Below are 25,198 nucleotides of genomic sequence, written 5' to 3'. Positions count from 1 at the left end.
CCCTGGATTCCGAAATGCCAAGAGCAGGTATAAAACAGGTCTTCTACAGGTAATCTAGTGATAATCACCACAACAACCCTTATACGACCATGTTCTCTGAAAACGTGGCCAGTTTAATGTGATAATTAACCCAGTGCTTAACAACCTGAATTCAAGAAAGCGGTGAGGTTGATCTGCATGAATTAAAATCAGGACTGTTTCGGTTTATTGAAATAGGTGAATTGTTAGAAATAACATTTATACAAACAAAGGCTCATGGACAGAGATGGATGAAAATAAAGAATTAGAAAAGTGCAAGTTACTAAGATATAGAACAGTGTTAATAAACTTGAATCCTATGCAACCTATTCACCTTGAGGTGTGCAAATGAGAGAGCTTGGTATATTCCTATTTTTTAAATTCTGAATAGCAGGGAAGTAGGCATCACCTGATCCGTGGAGATTTGTTAGGCGAGTGGTGCTGTGACCCAGCTCAGGAGCTGATCCAGTGTTGCTATGGAGCCAAGTAGATGGGCTGCTGGGTTGAGAAACTTTGCTTCCCTAGTCCAGTTGAGCTTTTTGCTACTTCTCTTCCTTGGTATGCTGGCTTCCTTGGGTCTTAACGTCCTGTCCTCTTGAGCCTAACTTCCCGGATTCACTTCCCGGTCCTAACATCTGCTCCTTCCGGGCCTCACATCCATTCCTTCCAGGCCTAACTTTCTTGGGCCTTATTTCCCCAGTTCTATCTTCCGAGGTGTGGTTATTGGCTTGCCCTATTTATTAGCCTCAGACAAGGACATTCCTTGTCTTGTCTGCCAGGGTTCTGGTTGGCCAATTCAAATCTGTGATTTGCATATCTCTCCTTCAGGAATTTTTATTACTTCAATTAGGAGAGATTGGTTAAAATGTCCAGTATTTAAGAAAATTCATAACTTCTTTTGTGTTACATACTTTATAAGTTTCATAATTAGAATTCAGAACTGTTCATGTTTTGCCCATTCTTTAGATACCAAACAAGCATAGCCCACTTCATCCTGAAATAATTATGATGTCTTATATTGTATTTTCATTTAATATTTTGGATTTACACTTTTGTAAGGGAATGAAGTAAGTAATGTGGCAATACAGCCAGTACTTCATATGATCTTTTATCAATGTGGAATAAAGGCTGCTATTTTATCAGGTCAAAATGCTGATTTTCTAAACCAGCAATAGGAGGGGGGTTGTATCCCATTTTACCATGGGATACCGAGAGGTGACTCGGTGTTCCTAACTGGGACACTCAATTGATGTGGATGGATCAGAATAATCTGTTTTCTAAATCCTTTCAATAATGCTCGTTGCAATCAGAATTCTGTTTCATCCGTTTTATTATAAATTGCTCTTAAATTTAAGACCAAATGTGATATCTATGTGCATTTGCTCGGACATCCCTTGTTTCTTGAGGTTTAATGCAGTTGCTTATGTCTCTTTTTGATATAACCATGTGATTTCTTCATTTCTTCATGTCAGCCATATCACTCTGCAACTCACAACTGGCAACCAACTGAAGCTAAGCAAGTGTGAGCCTGGTCACTACCTGGATGGGAGACCTCCTGGGAAAAACTAAGGTTGCTGTTGGAAGAGGTGTTAGTGGGGCCAGCAGGGGGTGCTCCCCCTGCGGTCCATGTGGGTCCTAATCCCCCGGTATAGTGACGGGGACACTATACTGTAAACAGGTGCTGTCCTTCGGATGAGATGTAAAACCGAGTTCCTGACTCTCTGTGGTCATTAAAAAGCCCTGGGTGTTTCTCGAAAAGAGTAGGGGTGTAACCCCGATATCCTGGCCAAATTTCCCATTGGCCTTTACCACTCATGGCCTCGTAATAATCCCCATCATTACTCTGCTCTCCTGCCCACTGATAGCTGATGTGTAGTGAGTGTTCTGGTGCACTATGACTGCCATCGCATCATCCAGGTGGATGCTGCACATTGGTGGTGTTGGAGGGGAGTTCCCATTACCTGTAAAGTGCTTTGAGTGGTGTGTCCAGAAAAGTGCTATATAAGTTATTATTATTATTTAATATCAGTAGAATGGCAAAACATTGTGGTACAGTACTGTACATAGGATATATATGGATAATTCTAAGGTTCTGTCTGAGTCCAAGGTTGTACTCCCTATTTACTCACGACTGCACAGCAAGACACAGCAACAACCGCATCATTAAGTTTGCCGATGACACCACTATAATAGGACTGATCAGTGATGATGACGAGTCCACTTTCAGGGATGAAGTTGTACAGCTGCTTAGGTGGTGTCATAGCAATAACCTGGACTTGAACATAAAGAAAACGAAAGAGCTAATAGTGGACTTTCGGAGACACAGGCCATACACTCACAGCCCACTCAGTATTGATGGAACGGAAGTGGAAACAGTTACCAGCTTTAGGTTTTTGGGAATTCACATCTCTAAAGATCTAACCTGGACTGTGAACACTGACTCTATCATGAAGAAGGCTCAGCAGCGCCTTTATTTCTTGAGGTGCCTCAAGCGATGGGGGATGCCAATACATGTGTTGGTGAACTTCTACCACTGCACCATCGAGAGCGTCCTCACCAACGGGATCACCGTGTGGTATGGCAACACCTCTTCGCGAGAAAGAAAGGCACTGCAGAGAATGGTCAATATGGCCCAGAAGATCATCGGCTGCGGTCTCACCGAGATTAAACAGCTCTATGAGGACCGCTGCCGTGGTAGAATTCTGGCCATCACAGAGGACAGTCACCATCCCGGGCATGAGCTCTTCACCCCACTGCCCTCAGGCAAGAGATATAAGAGCATACGGACACTTACCACTAGATTCTTCAATAGCTTCTATCCACAAGCAGTGAGACTGGCGAACACATTTAGCCATCCCCCTCGGACCACACCTACACCATCACCATCTACCTCTTTATGATTTCTTATCTATTGCACATCTCCAGTCATTGTTTACATGTCTGTATTGTTTACATTCAAACTGTCTACATGTTTACTTGCACATTGTCTATTGTTTGTACATTGTCTTGATGCACTGTTTGCACTTTGTCTTGTTTTTTACACTTGTTTTACAATTGAGAGACTTTCTGTAAGTAAGAATTCCATTGTACCAGTACCGGTTACATATGGCAATAAAGTTCAAGTTCAAGTTCAAGTTCAAGTTCTGTTTGCTCAGTTTCTTGAGATGGCAGCTTACTTGTATTCCTTGTATTCTTAGTAGTGGCCCCACGTTTATGGCCTTGTCTCTGGTGATGGTGAATCTCTTCTCTTGACTTTGTTCATGGCCTAATGGTTTTATGGCTGTCTGTGCAACCCTTATCTCTCCTTGAGAGAGTGGTTCACAGTTCATGTAGCCTTTGTAGAGCCACAAGGAATAACAAATTCCCCATTATTCACAGATGCAGCCATGAGGACTTATTTGTTAGCAAGAACTGAGTGCAAACACACCTTAACATTAAATAGCATGACCTACACTTGTACAGTGCCTTGCGAAAGTATTCGGCCCCCTTGAACTTTTCAACCTTTTGCCACATTTCAGGCTTCAAACATAAAGATAAATTTTTTTTATTTTATGTGAAGAATCACCAACAAGTGGGACCTTTTATTTAGTGTTGTCCTAAATGATTGATGGTGATAAATAGAATCCACCTGTGTGTAATCAAGTCTCTGTATAAATGCACCTGCTCTGTGATAGTCTCAAGGTTCTGTTGAAAGCGCAGAGAGCATCATGAAGACCAAGGAACACACCGGGCAGGTCCGTAATACTGTTGTGGAGAAGTTTAAAGCCGGATTTGGATACAAAAAGATTTCCCAAGCTTCAAACATCCCAAGGAGCACTGTGCAAGCGATCATCTTGAAATGGAAGGAGTATCAGACCACTGCAAATCTACCAAGACCTGGCCGTCCCTCTAAACTTTCAGCTCAGACAAGGAGAAGACTGATCAGAGATGCAGCCAAGAGGCCCATGATCACTCTGGATGAACTGCAGAGAACTACAGCTGAGGTGGGAGAGTCTGTCCATAGGACAACAATCAGTCTTACACTGCACAAATCTGGCCTTTATGGAAGAGTGGCAAGAAGAAAGCCATTTCTCAAAGATATCCATAAAAAGTCTCGTCTAAAGTTTGCCACAAGCCACCTGGGAGACACCCCAAACATGTGGAAGAAGGTGCTCTGGTCAGATGAAACCAAAATCGAACTTTTTGGCCACAATGCAAAACGATATGTTTGGCGTAAAAGCAACACAGCTCATCACCCTCAACACACCATCCCCACTGTCAAACATGGTGGTGGCAGCATCATGGTTTGGGCCTGCTTTTCTTCAGCAGGGACAGGGAAGATGGTTAAAATTGAGGGGAAGATGGATGCAGCCAAATACAGGACCATTCTGGATGAAAACCTGTTGGAGTCTGCAAAAGACCTGAAACTGGGACGGAGATTTATCTTCCAACAAGACAATGATCCCAAACATACAGCAAAATCTACAAAGGAATGGTTCACAAATAAACGTATCCAGGTGTTTGAATGGCCAAGTCAAAGTCCAGACCTGAATCCAATCGAGAATCTGTGGAAAGAGCTGAAAACTGCTGTTCACAAACGCTCTCCATCCAACCTCACTGAGCTCGAGCTGTTTTGCAAGGAAGAATGGGCAAGAATTTCAGTCTCTCGATGTGCAAAACTGATAGAGACATACCCCAAGCGACTTGCAGCTGTAATCGCAGCAAAAGGTGGCTCTACAAAGTATTAACGCAAGGGGGCCGAATAATTTTGCACGCCCCACTTTTCATTTTTTTATTAGTTAAAAAAGTTTCAAAAATCCAATAGATTTCGTTCCACTTCACAATTGTGTCCCACTTGTTGGTGATTCTTCACATAAAATAAAAAATTTATATCTTTATGTTTGAAGCCTGAAATGTGGCAAAAGGTTGAAAAGTTCAAGGGGGCCGAATACTTTCGCAAGGCACTGTATGTTGTGTGTTCTTAGTATGCCTCTAACTATACCAGCTGCTCCAGTATATTCTTGGTGTATCTTCACAATTGGGGAGTTATGATTATTTATTTTAAGTTCTGATTATCCTGCTTGGTAACATTTGTGCAACTTCTGTTTACCTCGGTTACATTAAAGCATTTCACGTAAACAATTTCCTGTTTTCGGCAATTGAACTGGTTTTCAGTTAACCAGTCCAGTGCAATGGATTCTTCATATGCACAGAAATCCAAAGTACAGGAGCGACATGACTGTTAAGTTAATAAGATACAGAAAGTTAATAAAATATTAACTTAAATATCCATCAGACGAGGTAGATTTTTGTCTAGAGAAAGTTAGGAGGAGCTTGTTTTGGTCAACCGGACATACATCACAGCTTCCTCTAAAACCATTTAATTTGCGTTGATATTCGTGAAAATACGGTAGTTCATGTATCGCTTAAGAAAATGTTCCAACATGCTTGAGCGTGATAAAACACTGAGCCACTCAGACAGAAGACAAGGTAAGTACTTAATTTAGTAACAACAAGCAAATCTTGGATAGTGAAAGCATAAGTTATCAGTTGGACATGAATCTGCAAATTGCTTTTTAGTTCAATCTTGTTAGTTTGGAGATATGTAAACTTTCATTGACGTGGAATTTGAATTATGTTAATAGATTTACTGCAATTAAATGTCAAGTACCGATGCACTCAGCTCCATTGCTGTGCTGTCTTTTCAAAACTGGTAAGAGTGGTATTTTACGAATTGTACTGTAACCTGACTTTTGCCTAACAACATTGCATAAGCTATTGCCTAAGCTATTGCCGGAAACGAATAGGATATAGAAAAAAATCAGTTTTCCATGTATTAGTTTTTAAGCAGTTTGTGTTGGCGCATGTTACCGATGTTACTGGTACAAATACTTGTTGAGACTGGCGACTACAGTAGACGGATTTCTTCAGGTTGTGCACAGTTAGGAAGTATCACTCTAGTTGGCTGACAATGAGATCCATTCATTCAAGTGGCTCCGTGGCACTGAAAAGTCCTATGAAGTAATACTTTCGATTATCCTATGTCTCTTGTAATTTTATTGTATTTGGCAGGCCGCTAAAAGGTTGGGCGAATATACTCTGAAGTCATGAGGCGCAAACAAAGCCAAAGGTACTTTATATATCGTGTTCGCGTTGGATGTGTTGCGTGTCTTGTACGCACTGAGTTAACTCAAGAAATTAAGTCTGCAACACCTATAGTACAAAGACACTCCTGTAAAGGTGAACAGTAACTGAACTTTCAGTGTGCATTTTAAAAGACTGCACATTGTACCACTAGATTATAAGAAACGAAATGGTATGTATTTCGTATAATATAGATGAATAATAATGTTAATGATATTCGTGATGCCAATAAGAATTCTGTTCCAGCGCGCTGGAGTTGTTTCACAATACGTTAATATGCAGTGTTTTTGTGATTGTTAAAAGAAAGAGAGACATGATTCTCCATTCAGCATTAACCTTTTCTTTTATACTGTAGATCCCAGTTCCCTCAAGGTGAATATTTAGGTTCTGGTTTAATAAATTTAATTATTTCCAAAATTGAAGGGCACTCAGGAAAAGTTTCCACTTAAATGTGTCTGACGGTTTGGAAGCTTCAATGCCGCTTGGTAATTTTGGTTTAAAAACAAATTGCTTTTTCATTTTTTAATAATCCAGATTTTGCGTGTTGATGCTCCTGCTGTGCCTGTCTGTGGGCGAGGAAATGGTGAATGCAGACAGTGACCCTCAGCCCAACTTTGTCTTGATGATGGTGGATGATCTGGGTATTGGGGATATAGGATGTTATGGCAACGACACTATAAGGTATCAACAACTTTTTCACTTTTTTGAGGTTTTTAAAATGGTAAACACATTTGTTATATTTTCCTATCAAACATCAATTCCATCCTAACATTCTGTTCCTGGAGTATACATCATAGGAGAATATCCTGATGTCTTACATGTGTGGTATTGCAAATTTCCTGTCTAGCTACAGTGGTGTGAAAAAGTGTTTGCCCCCTTCCTGATTTCTTATTTTTTTGCATGTTTGTCACACTGAAATGTTTCAGATCATCAAAGAAATTGAAATATTAGACAAAGATAACACAAGTAAACACAAAATGCAGTTTTTAAATTAAGGTTTTTATTATTAAAAGGAAAAAAAAAATCAAAACCTACATGGCCCTGTGTGAAAAAGTGATTGCCCCCTAAACCTAATAACTGGTTGGGCCACCCTTAGCAGCAACAACTGCAATTAAGCATTTGCGATAACTGGCAATGAGTCTTTTACAGCGCTGTGGAGGAATTTTGGCCCACTCATTCTTGCAGAATTGTTGTAATTCAGCCACATTGGAGGGTTTTCGAGCCTTAACCGCTTTTTTAAGGTCATGCCACAACATCTCAATCGGATTCAGGTCAGAACTTTGTCTAGGCCACTCCAAAGTCTTCATTTTGTTTTTCTTAAGCCATTCAGAGATGGACTTGCTGGTGTGTTTTGGATCATTTTCCTGCTGCAGAACCCAAGTGGGCTTCAACTTGAGGCCACGAACAGATGGCCGGACATTCTCCTTCAGGATTATTTGGTAGAGAGCAGAATTCATGGTTCCATTTACCACAGCAAGTCTTCCAGGTCTTAAAGCAGCAAAACAGCCCCAGACTATCACACTACCACCACATTTTACTGTTGGTATGATGTTCCTTTTCTGAAATGCTGTGTTAATTTTACGCCAGATGTAATGGGACACACACCTTCCAAAAAGTTCAACTTTTGTCTCGTCAGTCCACAGAGTATTTTCCCACAAGTCTTGGGGATCATCAAGATGTTTTCTGGCAAAACTGAGATGAGCCTTTATGTTCTTTTTGCTCGGCAGTGGTTTTCATCTTGGAACTCTGCCATGCAGGCCATTTTTGCCCTGTCTCTTTCTTATGGTGGAGTCATGAACACTGACCTTAACTGAGGCAAGTGAAGTCTGTAGTTCATTGGATGTTTTTGTGGGTTTTTTTGTGACCTCTTGGAGGAGTCGTCGCTGCGCTCTGGGGGTAATTTTGGTTAGCTGGTCACTCCTGGGAAGGTTCACCACTGTTCCCTGTTTTCACAATTTGTGGATAATGGCTCTCACTGTGGTTCGCTGGAGTCCCAAAGCTTTAGAAATGGCTTTATAACCTTTTCCAGACTGATAAATCTCAATTACTCTATTTCTCATTTGTTCCTGAATTTCTTTGGATCGCAGCATGATGTCTAGCTTTTGAGGATCTTTTGGTCTACTTCACTTTGTCAGGGAGGTCCTATTTAAGTGATTTCTTGATTGAGAACAGGTGTGGCAGTAATCAGGCCTGGGTGTGGCTAGAGAAATTGAACTCAGCTTTCCAAAGATGTGATAAACCACAGTTGATTTATGTTTTAATGGGGGGGCAATCACTTTTTCACACAGGGCCATGTAGGTTTGGGTTTTTTTTTCCCTTCATTAAAAAACCTTCATTAAAAAACTGCATTTTGTGTTTACTTGTTTTATCTTTGTCTAATATTTAAATTTGTTTGATGATCTGAAATATTTCAGTGTGACAAACATGCAAAAAAAAAAGAAATCAGGAAGGGGGCAAACACTTTTTCACACCATATTATATCAATATTATAGTAATATTAATTGCATTAGACAAGATTATAATCCTGCAACTCTAAGAAAACATATCTCAATAAGGATTACAGAAGTATTATTCCTAGGAAGGGTTTTTCTTTAGCTTTCATCTGAATAAATCTCAACCTTGCCTTGTTTCAATATTAATGGTTGGATAGCTAATTCCAGGAAAAAAGAGCAATTTAGGACTTGATTCAGACACTTGAATAGACACTCAAGCTACTGAATGCTGACATGTTTTTTTACATACTTGTACAAGTTTACCCATGTATATTAGAAATCATGGAAATCAGAGTTTATACAATGTACGGTATGTCTTCTATCTTAGGTTTAGGCTTAGAATTGACCTTTGAAATAAGTACATATTTCAACAGATATGATGTTGATAACACTAGGATGAGATAAGACACTGTTGCTCTTTGCATATTCAAGGCATCATTTTACTGTGTTTTTGAGAATTTCTAATCTTTCCAGTTAAGAGGGTAAGCAAAGCCTGAGGTTTCTTTGTGAATGAGGGACCCCCTCTTGTGGATAAATGAATAACTGCAGAGGGAATTCTGGGAGTCTTTTTAGACACCCAGACAAAATCTAATAGAAAAAAGGCATAGAACAGACATGAAGACCTTTCCAAGGATTGTTTTGTGTTAAAATAATAAACATTGCAGTTTTTAATCTCAATTCCTAATGGTCTGTGATGTTTTCTTAGTTTCATATTAATAATTTTGATTTCATGATGTTTGATGTGAAGTATTTTATGTTTAATAAAAATAATCATAAGCTTTATTTCATATAGCGCCTTTAAATGTAGCTTTCCAAAGTGCTTTACAGAATGACAACAACAATAAATTTAAAAAATACACAAGATAAAACACAATTACAATACACAAATTAAATGAGTTTACAAATTCATTGTTTTGAAAATGAACACCCTGTTTCTGCATATTTTCAATAATAGATGATGGTTAATGATCTGTAATTTGTTTTTAGTTTTCTTCTAATCTGTCCATCCATTTTCTAACTACTTAATCCAATTCTGGGTCAAAGAGGAAGTTGGAGTTTATGCCGACAAGCAACAGGTATCTCTTAGGAATGTGAAAGGAAACAAGAGCACCCGGAGGAAACCCAAACGAACCTGGGGAGAACATACAAACTCCACGCAGATAGCACCCTAGGTCTGGAATTAAACCCAGGGCCCCAGCGCTGTGAGGCAGTGCTGCTAATCACTGTGCCACCATTCCACTCCCAGTTTCCTTATGTCTCTACAATTTCATAATGTATCATCTGAGCTGCTGCAGAAGGCTTTTTAAAATTAATTATAGGAACAAGTAATAGGTTTATTCCATGCTGGAAAGAGAAGAAAGAAAACACAAAGTTTTGGCTGTTGAGCCTTCTTCGACACATTGATGCAGTTACCCACCTGAACTACTTTATTAATTGTATACCAGTAACGTTTTGCAAACATGCAAACAAGATTATCAGAAGTAAGGTTTGCCAGTCATCTCAAAACATGAAGTTACAAATATGAATATACTGTGTAAAGTCTGTTAATTCACATTCTTTTCCAGTTCGACAGGGAAAAAAAGGGTAGAGGATAAAGTAAAATTATTATTAGGTAGTAAAAATAATCCACCTCTTCCAATATCTCTCAAAGACCTTCTTCTGGAGTCTTAACTGATAGGTTAATTTTTCCATCTCTAAAAGAATAATAATAGTTTTCTTTGGTTGGGGGATGTCTCTGGACTTTTTATATGGTATAGCTTTCTTCTTTGCTGCCAAAAAAACTCCTTAAAGCTGGTACTTAGTGTATCTCCTCCCTCAACCTTGTCCGTCAGATTTCCCAGATCCAGAACAAAATGTTGATATTTCTAAACATTTCTTGGATCAAAGACCACACTTCTTCCCAATAAGACTGAAACACTGCCAATATAAATGGGAATCACCCCCTTCCCCATTACCTCAATCTCTTCAACATGGTTGTGTCAAACCGTACTGAGATGATTTTATTACCTGGGTTATAAAACATTGAGTTACGTTTTTCCAGTAAAATTACACCATATTTTTTAATCTGTGGCAGTGCATTGTGTTTCGCATTTTGTTCCTGTTCTCACCTTTTCTCCTAATGTAGTTTGTCATTTCTTTTCTACAGCTCATTACACTATAATAAAATGTTGACAGTTTTTCATGTGCGATTACTGTAAGCCTGGATAATAATCTGATTTCTTTGAACATTTGAATTGTGCTCCTTGATCTCTTTCAAAAAGTACTGATGTGTCTCTAGACATTGGGGAAAAAAATATTGGTTTGCCAAACTGTATGTGTTTTTAAGGCTCTGAAAACTTACTAGTTATTCCTTTTTGATTAACGTGCAGAATGAGGTAATTCCTTTGTAAGCCAGTTGTTTAAATCTTTGATCAAATACACCCAGACATAATGCCAGATCAGTTGCAAACCTTCTCAATACTCTGAACTGTTTTTCTAACTTTTTATTTTTTAACAGTTTTAAACCAAATTTTTAATATAAACAGTTAACAGATCCAATTGATCATATTGGAACCAGACTACCGAAACCAAAATTATCCTGCAGCTAGGATCACACCTTCCCCCTTCTCTTAACGACAGACTACTCTTCTTCTAAATTTTCTCATTTCACAGTTTCATTTCACACCTCTCTACACCTATTCTGACTTCACACCTCTTTCTGTCCCCTGCTCCCGCCTCTCACTCCTCCTCTCTCCCAGCCTTTGTTCTCCTGCAACATTACTTTTGCTTACTGCCTTGTCTTTCTCACACCTGAAGAAGGCCCCACGGCCCGAAACGTTGTGTTTTCTTTCTTCTTTTTTTCAGCATGGAATAAACCTATTGTTCCTTTGCAGACTACGCATGCTGACGCAGCTACCCACCTGAACTAAATACAGTACATGTCATGTACAGTATAACTGCCCTTGTATGTTTCAGAACTCCTAACATTGACAGACTTGCCCAGGAGGGAGTGAAGCTGACGCAGCACATTGCTGCAGCTCCCCTATGCACTCCCAGCAGAGCAGCCTTCCTGACAGGGAGATATGCGCTTCGATCAGGTCTCAGCTCCTTTTCCTCTCAACTCTTTATTTGTAAAATTACGGACTGAATTGGATGTTGCTATGGGGAAGATATAGAGGAGGGGCTACTATAAGTATCATGCTGATAAGAATGAAAAGAATATTGTTTGGTATAAAGGTGATCAAAACTCAGGGTTACTCAAAAGTGATGTTTAAACCACGGCAAGCAGGGAAAGGCTCAGAAATCCAGCAAATCCCTTTAGTTGGAATTCAGAAGTGCTCTGCATGTTTGCAGATGTGCTCTGAAATTTCCTCTGTAGCCGGATTCACAGCCACGATGGACGTGGTGTTTGAAAAGCAGCATTCACATGTCTGAAAAAGTGTGGCAGTGATGTCTCTATGTGTGAGGCTGTTGTAAAAGGTCATATGAACAACACCAGTGCAGTCCATGAGGTTTACGATGCACTAAAGCAACTGCAGTTGGTAATTAACTCTGAACAGGGTGAATACATTTGTGTGTGAAAGCAACACAAAGAGTTTCACCAGTTTATGAGTTATTAAATTTTATTGCAATTTAATGAGTTATTAAATTAGATTTCAAAGCTTTAGTACTGTATTATTTAAAACAAACAGTAATCAAAAACCAGAACAACATCTCCTACCCCCCTCCCCCAGTTCCCAACAACAATGGTAGTCCATTTTTGCCATTTATTTAAGTAAAAAAACGTAACTACAACTATTAATTGAATTTGTTAGATATTATATATAGTATATATATATAGTAACACTGCAAAATATGAACTAGTATCTTTTGGCCTTTGGTGTGCAGACTGCCTCCACTGAAGCCTCTGCCATAGAGATAATTCAGAAACCCCTCTTAGAGAAAGATTGTGTCCATTATCTCAATGCAAAGATCATGATCAGGAAGGAGAAATATTAAGTATTCTAGACTGGGAATTCAAGACAAGAATGTGTGCAAGTCTTTCTACAAGTCTTTCTGCCTTGAAGGTTCTTGTAGATGGATGATGGTTCTTGTGGATGGATGATGGATCCTGGGGATGTGGTCTGTGTTAGTTCTGCGTCTGTCTTAATTTATAATGTTCTCCACAGGAATGGCCAGTACAGGGAGGGTACAGGTGCTCTTGTGGACAGGATGTGCAGGGGGCCTCCCTTCAAATGAAACAACATTCGCCAAGATACTGCAGGAACAGGGCTACACGACGGGGATTGTAGGTATGGAGAAGTACTCAGTGTTTGGTTGATAAAGAATCTGCGCTGATAGACATTCATAAATAATTTTAATTAATGTAAAAAATTGACATGGGCAGGACAATGAGATATTTTGCTTCAATGGCCAGCAGACTAGTCTGGGGAAACCAGCTCTGTGAGGGACAGGTCACATCCTAAAGGGCACAGTGTCCCTACACCTGCCTGAGAACTTCATGTCCCTCTGATCCATCTGCATAGTCGTTAAGAGACTGCAGTGCTACATACAGTATTCTCCCTCCCTCAGCACACAGACTGAAGAGCGCCACAGTGTGTGAAAATGATCTGCCAGCTTGGAAGACACCGAGGAGTAACAGATGAGACACACAACTGCTGTCTTGGTGCTGCCAGAGAGAATGTGAAAGAGCAAAAGTAAGGAGTGGTAGGGTCTCAATCACTAATGATTCCACTCATTTACTAATCATAACCATTTCAATCTGATGAAAGACACTGTGTGTGGAGATACTGAAGTGAAGATTGCTAAGAAATCTCATTTAACACAGGAGTGGTTTTGGAGTGGATAGAGGATAACCATACTGTTAAGCGACACATTGATGAAGTCCCGGAGCCAACAGGTTTTATACTCCAGCATAGCCAATGTCGATTTTCCAGCAGTGTGATGCATGACTGCACAGTGTTTGCAATGGTACAACGCCAGTGCTCTCAAAAGCTGCAGACAGTGCAGACAACTGCAACCAAGCCGACCTTTGCAGCGGTCTGCACCTGCACAGGAAGAGTGGTTGAACTTCACGCAGATTAGTCCATGAGCTCATCCTGTTTTGGGGATCAACGTCAGTGGGACTCTGTTCATAAGCAGGGGAGCAGTTTTTCCCCTTCGTGTGTATGAATCTGGAAATGTCGAGTGTTTTGAGCAAATAAGGACCACCCAACGACGAGATTAAAGTGGCCTGCCTTCAGGAAAGCTATGGAAAGATCCTGCTGTGGACAGCCTTTGCTTCTGGCCCAAATCATACAGTACATCTGTGGGACCAACAGACAATGGCATCAGCAGGAGACCCTTACCGGCCAGCCAGCTGCAGCCGAACACCTCACTCACTCACCCAGCAGCCAGTGAGCTTAGTGAGTGAAGGCTGCCAGGGACGTCATACTCCATGCTGTGTTTTTTAATGTTTCCATGATCTCATTTCATACTGGAAGCATATCTTGATTCTTCTAACAGTATTTTTCATATTTTCTGTGGTTTTTCTGTATGTTTTTTTAAGGTTGTTTTTCCTGCCAGTGAAGGTAAGGAAAAAAGTATTCTAAAAGAATAAAAAAGATGTGGACAAATTTTCATAGTCTACTTTAACGCCCAGAGGGACGTGCGATGCCAAGGAGTGTAGCATTTTTAAAAAGGGAGGGGCATGTAATATCAACCTAACCTAGCTTAACCTTTTTCCACTAGACTCCATGTGAAGTGTAAGACAATAAATACAGTACATTTATAAATCCATATAATAAAGAGTAAATTGAGAATGCCTAAAAATTCAATTTTAAATAGTTTGTATTTTAATTTTTGTTGGTGTGTTTGTATGGTGGATGTGTTGCAGGAAAGTGGCATTTGGGAATGAACTGTGAGAGCAGAAATGACTACTGCCATCACCCAAACCACCATGGTTTTGACTACTTTTACGGTCTGCCTTTCACCCTGTTCAATGACTGTAAGCCGGGGGAAGGGACAGATGTCTTGGCTGACGTGCAGGAGAAGATGAGACACGTGTTTCAGCTGCTGGCCTTGGCAGTGCTGACTTTGGTCTGTGTGCAGCTCACTGGCTTGTCCCCAGTCCGCTGGAGGGTTATAGCTCTGCTGGCAGTACTCTACGCCCTGGGCTTCGGCCTGTGGTACTTCCCCTTCGGACTCCTGCAGACTTGGAACTGCATTCTTATGAGGAACCAGGAAGTCGTCGAGCAGCCTATGAACTTGGAAACCGTTGGAGAGCGGCTTGTAAACGAGGCAGAAAGTTTTATCAAAAGGTAGAATTGAAAAGTGTGCACCCATCCGTGTTTGAAGTGGATGTTTTATTTCATTGTAAGATTAATCTGATCATGAGAATGGTTCTGGAGGCAGTAAGCTTCCCATTCAGAATTATTTAAACTGAATTTATCTGAAATATCTTCCACACAAGAGTGATTAATATCCAATTTTTGGTACAATACATTTTTGATACAGCAAGCTGTTTAATTGTTTGTTATACCTGAATTAATTAGTAGGTTATTAATTGGAGAGCTGGATGGGCACAAATCCTGTTCTTGAATCGACTGAAGGGTTTGCCATTTTGTTTACCCATTTTTTACATTTTCATCATTTTGTTTGCATTGCAGGAATCATGAGAGACCATTCCTCCTGTTTCTCTCCTTCGCCCACGTCCACATTCCATTGAGCCCTTCGAAGGACTTTGCAGGGAAAAGCAAGCATGGGCTGTATGGGGACAGCGTTGAAGAGATGGACTGGATGATAGGTAATTTTCATTGCGAGTAAATGAATACTTGCACTGCTGGGAGCAGAATGATTTAAAGAATCACAAGACTTCCGTAACATATGTCTCAATTATAACGTTTAAGATTCATTTACTGTATTCTTCAGCAAATGGAGCTCATTAAAATAACGAAAGAATGTTACACACTTTACATCCTTTATAGTCATCATCTTTAGTCCAGCGTAGTTGGAAAAGACTGGTTTTATTAAACAGTACAGAGCATGTCTTGCATTCTGCCTAATGCTGTTTGTCATGTGGTTTGTGCAATGTGTTTACCATATGTTTCCTCATAATATCTCATTGTGGCCTGTAATTTGCAATTAGAGGAGGAGATAATTGGGCTTAAAAGAGGAGTAAAGTTATGTTTTGCTGATCTTAATATAAATTGGAGTTACCATGCCATGAACTTTCTTCTTTGCCATTTTTCCAGGCAGGATTGTGAATTTAGTTGAAAACCTGGAGCTGTCTAGAAAGACTTTGATGTATTTTACATCTGATCATGGTGGGCACATCGAAGATAGAGATGCCCGTGGGCAGAAAGGAGGCTGGAATGGAATCTACAGAGGTCAGTGTACTGGCTTAATTCCTACTGTTTTTTTTTCCTATGGTGGGCTGAGTTCAAATTGTACAGCAATATGGCCAGGCAGTATTCTTCTTTGGAATCACCATTGGGATGAAGGTTTGGAAGTGAAGATATCTATGCAGTTATATTTCAGTTTTAAATTGATTTTCAGTGCCAATGTGGTAAGGGACTAAAGCTGGAAAATTATTGTGAGGTTGGTAAGCTTTTCTCCGTGTGGAAAATAGCAGCTCTGTGGCTTTTTCATGTGAGCTTATATACAACCGTATGGGTATAACATTCTTTTGGTCATTTGTAAACCTTAGCATTGTAACTCACTCTGATACAGATGTGAACACAAAGGATGCAGGGCTGGACTCCCTGACTTTGTGACACTGCACTGGACTTCACAAAGGCAGCACCTACCTCCACCTCTGGTCTCCTGATTTTACTTTCACCAACACTCCCACCAGTGGTTATCATCTCCCGTCTTCCCTGGTCTGTGGCCATTGATACTCTGGTCCTCTGACAGCAAGTGAAAGACACAGGCACTCACACAGTCTAAACCTACAATATGTGCACATTCAGACTTACCCACACAACTGCAATTAGGCTAACAATTAACTATTATACTGCAAAAAGTTCTGAAGTTTACAAATGAGATCCCACTGAATTCCTTAAACAGTGTGAGTGAGCTGTGAGTTAACAACTTTATTGGTCAAAGTTCTCTAGTCATACTGTACCTACCATGCTCGAGGTTCATGGGCCAAACATAGGTATGACTTTAGGTTTCAAAGCATGGTATATATACATACTAGGTATAGGACTAGGTTTTTAAAGAGGAGTTAGCCATATATTGGCTTATTTCGCTTAGCAGACGATTGTCCAGTGTGAGCTTTAGAAACGGTTGCTCCAACTTGTGAGGAACAAGCCTGAAGCAAGTCAGAGGGTGATGACTCCTAACACATTGCAAGAAAATTGATGCAGGAGTTCCCCAAAACTGAGGCAGTGTGAATCTTGTGAAAGGTCAGGTGGCCTGGATGGAATATGCAGGAACCCACTTCACCATGTTGTTATGGGGACCACAAACATTATGGCTGGTAACTTGTTTGTTCACCTGAATGATTCTGACCATGTTTGGAGTGCTTGAACAGGCTCAGTTTGTGTAAAAAGCTACATTTCTCCAAGCAGTTGATGTTCTGCATTATGACAGCAGAGCATCAACTTCTTGGAGAAATGTAGGTTTTGTGAGAAGCAGATTTGGATGAAATCTGCAGAGTCCTTATTAAACTGATGAGCAGTTCACCAATGAAGGCATTCTGAACTGTGAGAGTTGCCAAATTGGTAAACGGAGCAATAAGAAGTTAGACTCATTGGAATTATAGGAACAAGTAATAGGTTTATTCCATGCTGAAAAAAAGAAGAAAGAGAACACAACGTTTCGGCCGTGGAGCCTTCTTCAGGTGTGAGAGAGACAGGGCAGTAGGCAAAGGTAAAGTAGCGGGAGAACAAAGGTTGGGAGGGAGGAGGAGTGAGAGGCGGGAGCAGGGGACAGAAAGAGAGGCCAATCAAGAGGTGTGAAGTCAGAATGGGTGCAGAGAGGTGTGAAATGAAACTTCCAATGAATGGAGAAAATTTAAAAGAACAGTAATCTGTCGTTAAGGGAAGGGAGAATGTGTGATCCTAACTGCAGAATAATTTTAGTTTCGGTGGTCTTTCTGATGTATGAGTTCGGAAAACCGTCTTTGAGAACACAGACGGAGAGATTAGTGTGGTCGTGGCCGTCAGAGGTGAAATGAGAAACAATGGGCTTGGAGAGATCTTTAATCTTCACAGCCCTGACGTGTTCTCTGAAGCGGTCTCCGAGTCTCCTTCCTGTTTCTCCAATGTAGATGGCTGGGCATTTACTGCAAGAGATACAGTAAATAAGGTTGCTGGAGGTACAAGATGCTGTCTGGGTGATCCGGAATTGTCCTGAGGGGCCTTGAATGAGTGTGGTGGTGGCTGTGTACTTGCAGGTGATACAGCGAGCTCTGTTGCAAGGGAAAGTGCCTGGTGTGGATGGTTGTTGAGGGCGGTCAAGGGAGCTGTGAATTATTACCATGTTTGGTCAACTGGTTTTAAAACTGCTTGACCATATGCTATGAGCTCCATATCAACACTGAAGAAAATGAAATAGCAATCATGTATTTGTAAATATTGTACCAGTACCTTGTCGCTATGGTTTATTCATATGTTCATCCTCTTGATACTTAGGGTTAAACTTTAGTGTTTAGATTGAATTGGCCAAACTATGTATGAGTAGAAAGTCTAAGTCACAGGTGGTACTTCTCAAAGTGGTTTGATAACAGCCTCTCGGGAGTAAAAGCAAGAAAGCTTTAGTTGATGATGAAATCCAATTTGTTCCAGTTGATTCAGTGATTCATTCGAAGAAGAAGAGTTTGAAAAGGTTTTTGAAGGTTTTGTGGGCCAGAGCCTTCATCATGGTTAACACACAACCTCAATCTCCATCGCTAAGTTAATATTAAATACTGTAACTTCTCTCTACCAATTTACATCTGTATGAAGTTGTTGGGCTGCCCATTCTTTAGTGACAAGTGGTTTCAGAAGTAGGAAGAAAAAAATCCTTTAAATACTACAGGATTCCATTACTTGGAAGACCATTTATAAAAAAAGACTTTGTTTCCATCTCTTCCGTGGCCTCTAGTGATAGACTCCAAGTCTGCTACTGCTATGAGTTATTCACTTCATTGTCTAAACAGTCTGTTGTTCATTAATAGTAAAGGTTTCATCATCTTACATCTGGACATATCTGATTGACTGTGGATCATATCCTTAACTACATATTTTACATACCCTTCACACAGGTCAAGATGTAATGATTTTTGTAGGAACCCAGGTTGTATGAATAATACTGTATGTGCTTGCACAGGATCCTGTCTCTGCTGTTGGTCAGGCACAAACTGTCTACGTCCATATTTAAATATTAGAATTGCAAAACCAAATGTCAAAAGCCACCTTATAATTTTTGGAGAAAAAAAAATCGCTCTGTCCCACGCTTGTGAATTTAGGATATAAGGCACACAATGTCTTTCCTTATTCTTTACACATGTCTGTTTTAGAGTGTGTTCACATCCAGATTCCAGCAGAGAGGTAGAAGGGTTCAGCAACCTTTCAGCTGCCAGGTTCCATGAGACCTCAGGCTTTGGAGCAGAATAAAGAATGTTTTATTTCTTCCCTTGACTGGGAGTCAGTCCTCAGTGCAGTGCTCTACAATGCAAATACTGTTTTATTTTTGAAAAGTCCTTTCTCATTCTGATGAGAGGGGTTCTTTTTTTACATTTTGCCTTCCGTCTAGAAAACATTCACATTCAAAACAAAACTCTTCTTTTGAAATATTTAATTGTCAGAATGCTCCATTTAGTCTCTCCATTTTCATTAATGTTTTGGAAATAGTAGCATTAAATAAAGGAATAAAAAGTTTGCAATAATTGTTTAAGGGTACAGATCTCATTCCTGGTTTGAATTTCTTTGTCAGACATATATCTTAAGTGATTTTGGACCAACCATATAAAATGACTAAAATACTAATTTAACAGTGTAGATGTTATCAAAATATGCCAAATAGAAATAATGCTTAAATATACTACTGTATATGTACAGTTTCATTGGATTCTAAAAAAGCTTTTATTTCTCTTTTTCTTCTGTTTTTCTCATGTAAATGTATATTAATCTTTTATTGTCCCTTTCAAAAAACAGTTTAGTAGGCAAGGAAACTATGCTGCATTTCATCATTACTATTCCTTAAAACCTCTGAACATCTTTACTTGTGACATAAAATAAAATTATCAATACATATAATTATTGTAATAGAAATTAGACAATCCTTTGTAAAAAATGATTCACCTCTGCTATACAGTATAATGTAATCAATTGATTAGTATTGTTAGAGAAAATTTTAGCAGAAGGTGTTTGTGTGTGACTTCTACATTTAAACAAATAGAAAACATTTTGGATTGACCTTTTAAATCTTCAGGCAGTTTCTTTGACTCTGTAGAAATGACATAAACCACAAGTACAGGCTGTATAGAATTGGTTCGAATCGGCACCACAGTTATGTTAAAATAGACTCCAGAGGGAAACATCTGTAATTACTTGAACTGAGGTTTTTCTTAGAAATATTTTCACATGTCCACAGTCTATATCTTCAAGAGTTATCTTAGTTTGGTAACACTTCTGCTAGTAGAGAAAAGTTAAAAAATGTAAAGCGTGCCCAAGAATCACCTTAATTTTTTTTATCTCTCAAGTAAATATTTAAAAATTAACAATAGAATGTTGTTTTATTTTCATAGATCTTTTTGTGAAGAATATTATTTCATTTTTGTAGTTTGACATACTGTATGCTGTAATCTCAGACACCGAGGTACAGTATCTCTCAGCTCTGGGGAAAAAAAGTTAAACATTTGTTATGCTCGTTGCAGCCAGGAATTGTGATGATGTTTCTGAGTAAATTCTTTAAAATACATCTTTATTAATGTTGCATGGCCCACTCGCAATAACTTTGTTCAGATATCCTGGTGTATTTTGCACACAGAGCCTGAGCTCTGTTTGGGTAATGTTCTGCTTCAGGAGGTAAAGGCATGGGAGGCTGGGAAGGGGGTATCCGTGTCCCTGGGATATTCAGATGGCCTGGAAAGCTGCCCGCTGGCAGGGTGATCGATGAACCAACCAGCCTCATGGATGTGTACCCAACTCTTGCCGGCCTTGCCAGAGGAGAGCTGCCGAAAGACAGGTAGCAGAGAGCTGTGACTGACTGGAGCCATGACTGTGTTTTGTTTATCCAGGCTGCAGCTACTGAGATAAGACTGTGACTTCTTAATTCCACCGCCTAATCAGCAGCAGCCGTCAGTCTGTCTGCCTCTATCTCTCTCTGCCCTTTATTTTGTAGAAATGGTTCAGATTTGTATATCGTGGTCGCTGGATTTATTACCCTGGGTTCTGCTGGTTGCAGTATGTGTCTGTGTGCTTGGCATTGATTTTTCGTTTTGGCTGTTTGCTCAGACAAATTGGGGTCTTCTGCTTGCTGGCAGGTAATAGACAATGGAAGCATTGGAACCAGTTCTTTACAAAACACATGATTAAAAAACAAAACAGCTCTTGCAGAAGGCGACAGCAATATGAATGTTCTTCTCTTAAATGTTGAAATACAGTTACTGTTATAACTGTGTACGATTATATACTGTACAGCACACATTTGTACTTGGTTTTTAACAATGGTTTAGTAAAGCAGCCAGTTTTCAAATAAAAAGCTTTTGCCATAGTTTGTTGTAAAAGTTTTTAAGAGGCTATTTGAATTGTGTCTATTTTTATTTCTGCTCTTCAAGGATTCTAGATGGCCGTGATTTAATGCCTTTACTGGAAGGCAAGGTTCAGCGCTCAGAGCACGAGTTCATGTTTCACTACTGTGGGGCGTATTTAAATGCAGTCCGCTGGCATCCTCAAAACAGTAAGTGCTACATCTGTCCTGACCCTTGTTTCACTCCACAGATATCAATGTAGACATGGAAATTGTGCATCTTGCTCAGAATGATCATTGTGTACCATCATGAGCGAATCATAGATTTTTTAAAAATATTTGGTGATTATTCTAAAAAAATATCCTTTGCTTTCCAATGTGTACCTGGGAAACACTGTTCACAATGAAACCTGAAAATGTATAATATGGATATGTTCATGTGTTGTGAAAATGTGTTAATTCTTTATTTGTCTGAGAATACTGACCCAGAATACATGTCCTTTGCTGGCATCAGTTCATTTGTCCTTTTAATAGTCTCATAGTTTCCAGCCTTTTTTATTTGTCTCTTGTTACTAAAATAGTCTCAGTGAACAACTAGCTGGCACATGTCATCTCTTGATCGTTCTTGTTCTTTATGTGGCACCCCTGACTTACCCTTTCATGCCTTTGGTTCTTTCACAGGCAAGGATGTTTTCAAGGTGCATTTGCTCACCCCTAATTTTAGCCCCAAGGGAGCAATCGGCTGTTATGACACCAAAATATGCCATTGTCACTTAGGGTTTGTCACCCATCACGATCCACCCCTGATTTTCAATCTGTCTGAAGACCCCTCTGAGTCCATGCCGCTGTCTCCCACTGGAGATCCCCGTTTCCCGGAAATTCTCCGCAGGGTCCGGGAGGCAATCGAAAAGCACCGGGAGACGCTCACCCATGTCCCCCATCAGATGTCTTGGAGGAACATCCTGTGGCGGCCGTGGCTCCAGCCGTGCTGTGGAACCTTCCCTTTCTGCTCCTGCGTTGAAAAACACAACTGAATCCCGTGACGGCTCTGCTGGCACAGTCGAGAGCATGGCTGCTGTGCTGGATGACAGGGTAGTGTTAAATAAGCAGAACCAGGGCACCTTCAGATCTGTTATATAGGCGAGTACAGGACAACCGACACACATACACAACTGTCAAGCTCAAAAGAGCACTCTTTATTTACAGTGAGGGAACCAAAAAAACACCTCACCAAATATCACAACAAAAGCCGAAGCTCCACTTGAGCTACCAACTTGAACTCCTTTTGTCCCTAACTGTTATACCGAGTGGCTAAGATCCTTACTGGCTTTTCAAAGGAACAAGTCTTCAAAACTTTGTCTACCTTAAAACTCTTCACAAACTTACACTCACAAAAAACTCCCAAAATTCAGTTTCACAAAACTCACACATTCCTCAGGCCTACAGTCCCATGGTCAGACCTTCCGCCTCTGGTGAATGGAGAACACAGAAGATGACTCAGAAAGCTTCCTGCTTTTTAAACATGCACCTGACCAGTTACATTCCAGGAACTGGTCACGTGACTGGGAGAAACAGCACTTTCCCCAAAAACTTCTTGGGGAATGTGATTCATTCAAGTTGGCCTTCTTGTCTGAACCTGCTGCGCTCTTAAAGTTGGGACAGAGTGCTTGTACATAGCAGTGAAAACCAAACAGCACAAGCAGTTTGAGAAGAATTCAAGCATATTGTACTGTATAAAGTCAAACTGTACATCACGTGGCATTTGTTGCACTGTGTATTTTAAAATGTACATATGGACTGTGGTAAATAAAAACATCATTATAACACAGTTTAAGATGCTTATATGTTTTTGGTTAACATGGAGGCCCTCCCAGTACAGCACACAAAAGAGAAGTTGATCCTTAGGCTACTGACTTACTTTCCAACATGCTTTCTGTTCACAGGGCGTTCAATAGAAACAGTAGTGTAGTGTTTTACTTATTGAATATAGCCCAGAAATTGTAACCAAAGGGTAAAGGGTTAAATACATTAATTTGGACGTTTATTGTGTAAGGATAAACCCGCACAGTGTCATATGTGGGTTTGGAATTGTAGCTCCCATTAACATACATTTGATATACTGCATTATTAAATCTTTTCATATTACTTTCTTTTTTCATCTTGATTCTTGTTAACTATTTTATTTTTTTCAGTAAAAGCTGGTTTTAAAATACTTGATCGTTATTATGACAACATAAAATTAAGAGGTAGAAATTGTGTGGAATAGCCCCTTGTTTTGCATGTTTATCACTGTTACCTGTAACTTTATGATGTGTTGTGTTGAAAAAATGTGTTCAAGAAAACAGATTATAGACCACCCCCCTTGTTTGCAATGTTTTGCAAGTCACTAATGGGAGAAACTGTACCTCATTGGCTGCAGGAGACACTGTGGATATATTTTCTGGAATACCACATACCACTTTTCTCAACAAATCTTATAAGGATCCTTGTTCAGAGGAGAGCTATCAGCCAAGAATCTACAATCCATGATAGCTGTCATTAAAAAACTTTACTAATAATGGCCAATTATATGTTCCCTAACAGGCCCCTCACAGCAGGACATATCCGGCTCATATATTACCCATCTATACTGTACATAGGTGGCCTCTGTAAAGTCCCAGCATACTTGTGCCGTTTCTGCCAGAGGAACTATTTTTTCCATGAATGTGATTCTGCTTTTGGGTAACAATGCTGACTTGAAATAGATCTATATTGAATAGGATAATATGCCAACCCTTGTGAAATCAATGCAGTACACTTTTACAGTGTCTATTATTCTCCTTCAGGGTTTTAGAATTAATAAAGTGTTATTTGAATTTGATGTCTGATCCTCTGTTTTAGGGAAGAAAATGTCCAATGATAAAAAAGGCTGTTATAACCCATGTTCTGCAAAAAGTGTAATTATGTCGACTCACAGTTGTAAGCTACGTGCAACATTGTGTATGAAGGTCATTTACCAAATGTTTGTCAATCTAATCATGCAGCACCACTGTGTTAATGAATATCCCATTCCATGGGATTCAGGCTTCCTTCCTTCGTTATACGCTCCACTAAATTAAAAACTTTCAGACTTATTGCCTGAACTGAATCCAAAATTGACTTTGGTGCTTGTGCAGTAAATGAACAGAAAATGAATAATTTCAGACTTTTCTTAAAACTGAAGATAGCAATCTCATATCATCCATGTTGAAGAGTTGTTCTGGTTTGATTTGCTTTGTAAAATGTCAATAAAATTGTGATGGTTCTTGAGCTTTTAATTATGTTTTTGTATGAGTGTGATTCTATGTTTAAGTAACAAAGCTAATTTGACATAGCTGTAAAGTGTATTAAGCTTGAAGTATTTTGTGCCTGGGTGATGGAATTTTGTGCCTGGGTATTTGAATTTGTTCTCTGGTTACATGTGTTGCATAATTAAATTCTTGGTGATGAGTTTAGATTCATGCCCTGTAACTTTACAAAATGTGGAGTGCATATTGAAAATTAAATGCATTACCTGAAAATACAGCTAAAATGTAGCTTACCATGATTTATATTATGAAAATGTACACCGAATTGACAGGATAACCTCAGTACAATGTTTGTATGAAGCTCGGCATTGTCCAAGGACTCCCAGACTTGTTATTCAGTGGTACTTTTTAACATTTTCCAGAACAAACCTTTTACTGTACCTACTGGTAGGAACATTAGAAAAGAATTTTAGGGCCAATGTAAATCAGTGGAGTTCTCTGTTAGGAAATATGAAATGAGAAAGACACCCGTTAAAGGGTTTTAAAAGAAGGATGTTATTACAATAAATGTTTTCTCCACCAGAGGATAGTATAGAGCCACGGTTGAACTCATGGGAGAAACCATCCCTCTGTGAGAAAGCCTGTTAATTACAAGCCTGCCTT

General features: G+C 39.6%; 1 protein-coding gene across 1 annotated transcript; it reads left to right on the top strand.

Moving 5' to 3' along the window:
- The first annotated feature begins 5,395 nt into the window (after positions 1-5,395).
- arsh (arylsulfatase H) lies at positions 5,396-24,819 on the top strand. The gene is made up of 11 exons (XM_006637919.3): positions 5,396-5,487; positions 6,070-6,127; positions 6,676-6,822; positions 11,589-11,710; positions 12,782-12,904; positions 14,488-14,911; positions 15,260-15,396; positions 15,845-15,979; positions 20,603-20,765; positions 21,358-21,479; positions 21,951-24,819. The coding sequence occupies exons 2-11, from the start codon at positions 6,105-6,107 to the stop codon at positions 22,301-22,303; spliced, it is 1,749 nt and encodes a 582-aa protein (XP_006637982.3). The 5' UTR covers positions 5,396-5,487; positions 6,070-6,104; the 3' UTR covers positions 22,304-24,819.
- Positions 24,820-25,198: the final 379 nt, after the last annotated feature.

This window comes from Lepisosteus oculatus, chromosome 13 (assembly GCF_040954835.1).
Source record: "Lepisosteus oculatus isolate fLepOcu1 chromosome 13, fLepOcu1.hap2, whole genome shotgun sequence".
NCBI classification, from domain to species: Eukaryota; Metazoa; Chordata; class Actinopteri; order Semionotiformes; family Lepisosteidae; genus Lepisosteus; species Lepisosteus oculatus.
The sequence above is the reverse complement of the archived record's forward strand: the minus strand, read 5'-3'. Positions and strand labels throughout refer to the sequence as shown.

Excerpts from the sequence above, each read along its gene's own strand:
- arsh (XM_006637919.3), top strand. The coding sequence starts at position 6,105 with ATGAGGCGCAAACAAAGCCAAAG. Across the intron at positions 6,128-6,675 it reads AGGCGCAAACAAAGCCAAAG|ATTTTGCGTGTTGATGCTCC; the intron begins GTACTTTATATA and ends TTAATAATCCAG. Across the intron at positions 14,912-15,259 it reads GCAGAAAGTTTTATCAAAAG|GAATCATGAGAGACCATTCC; the intron begins GTAGAATTGAAA and ends TTTGCATTGCAG.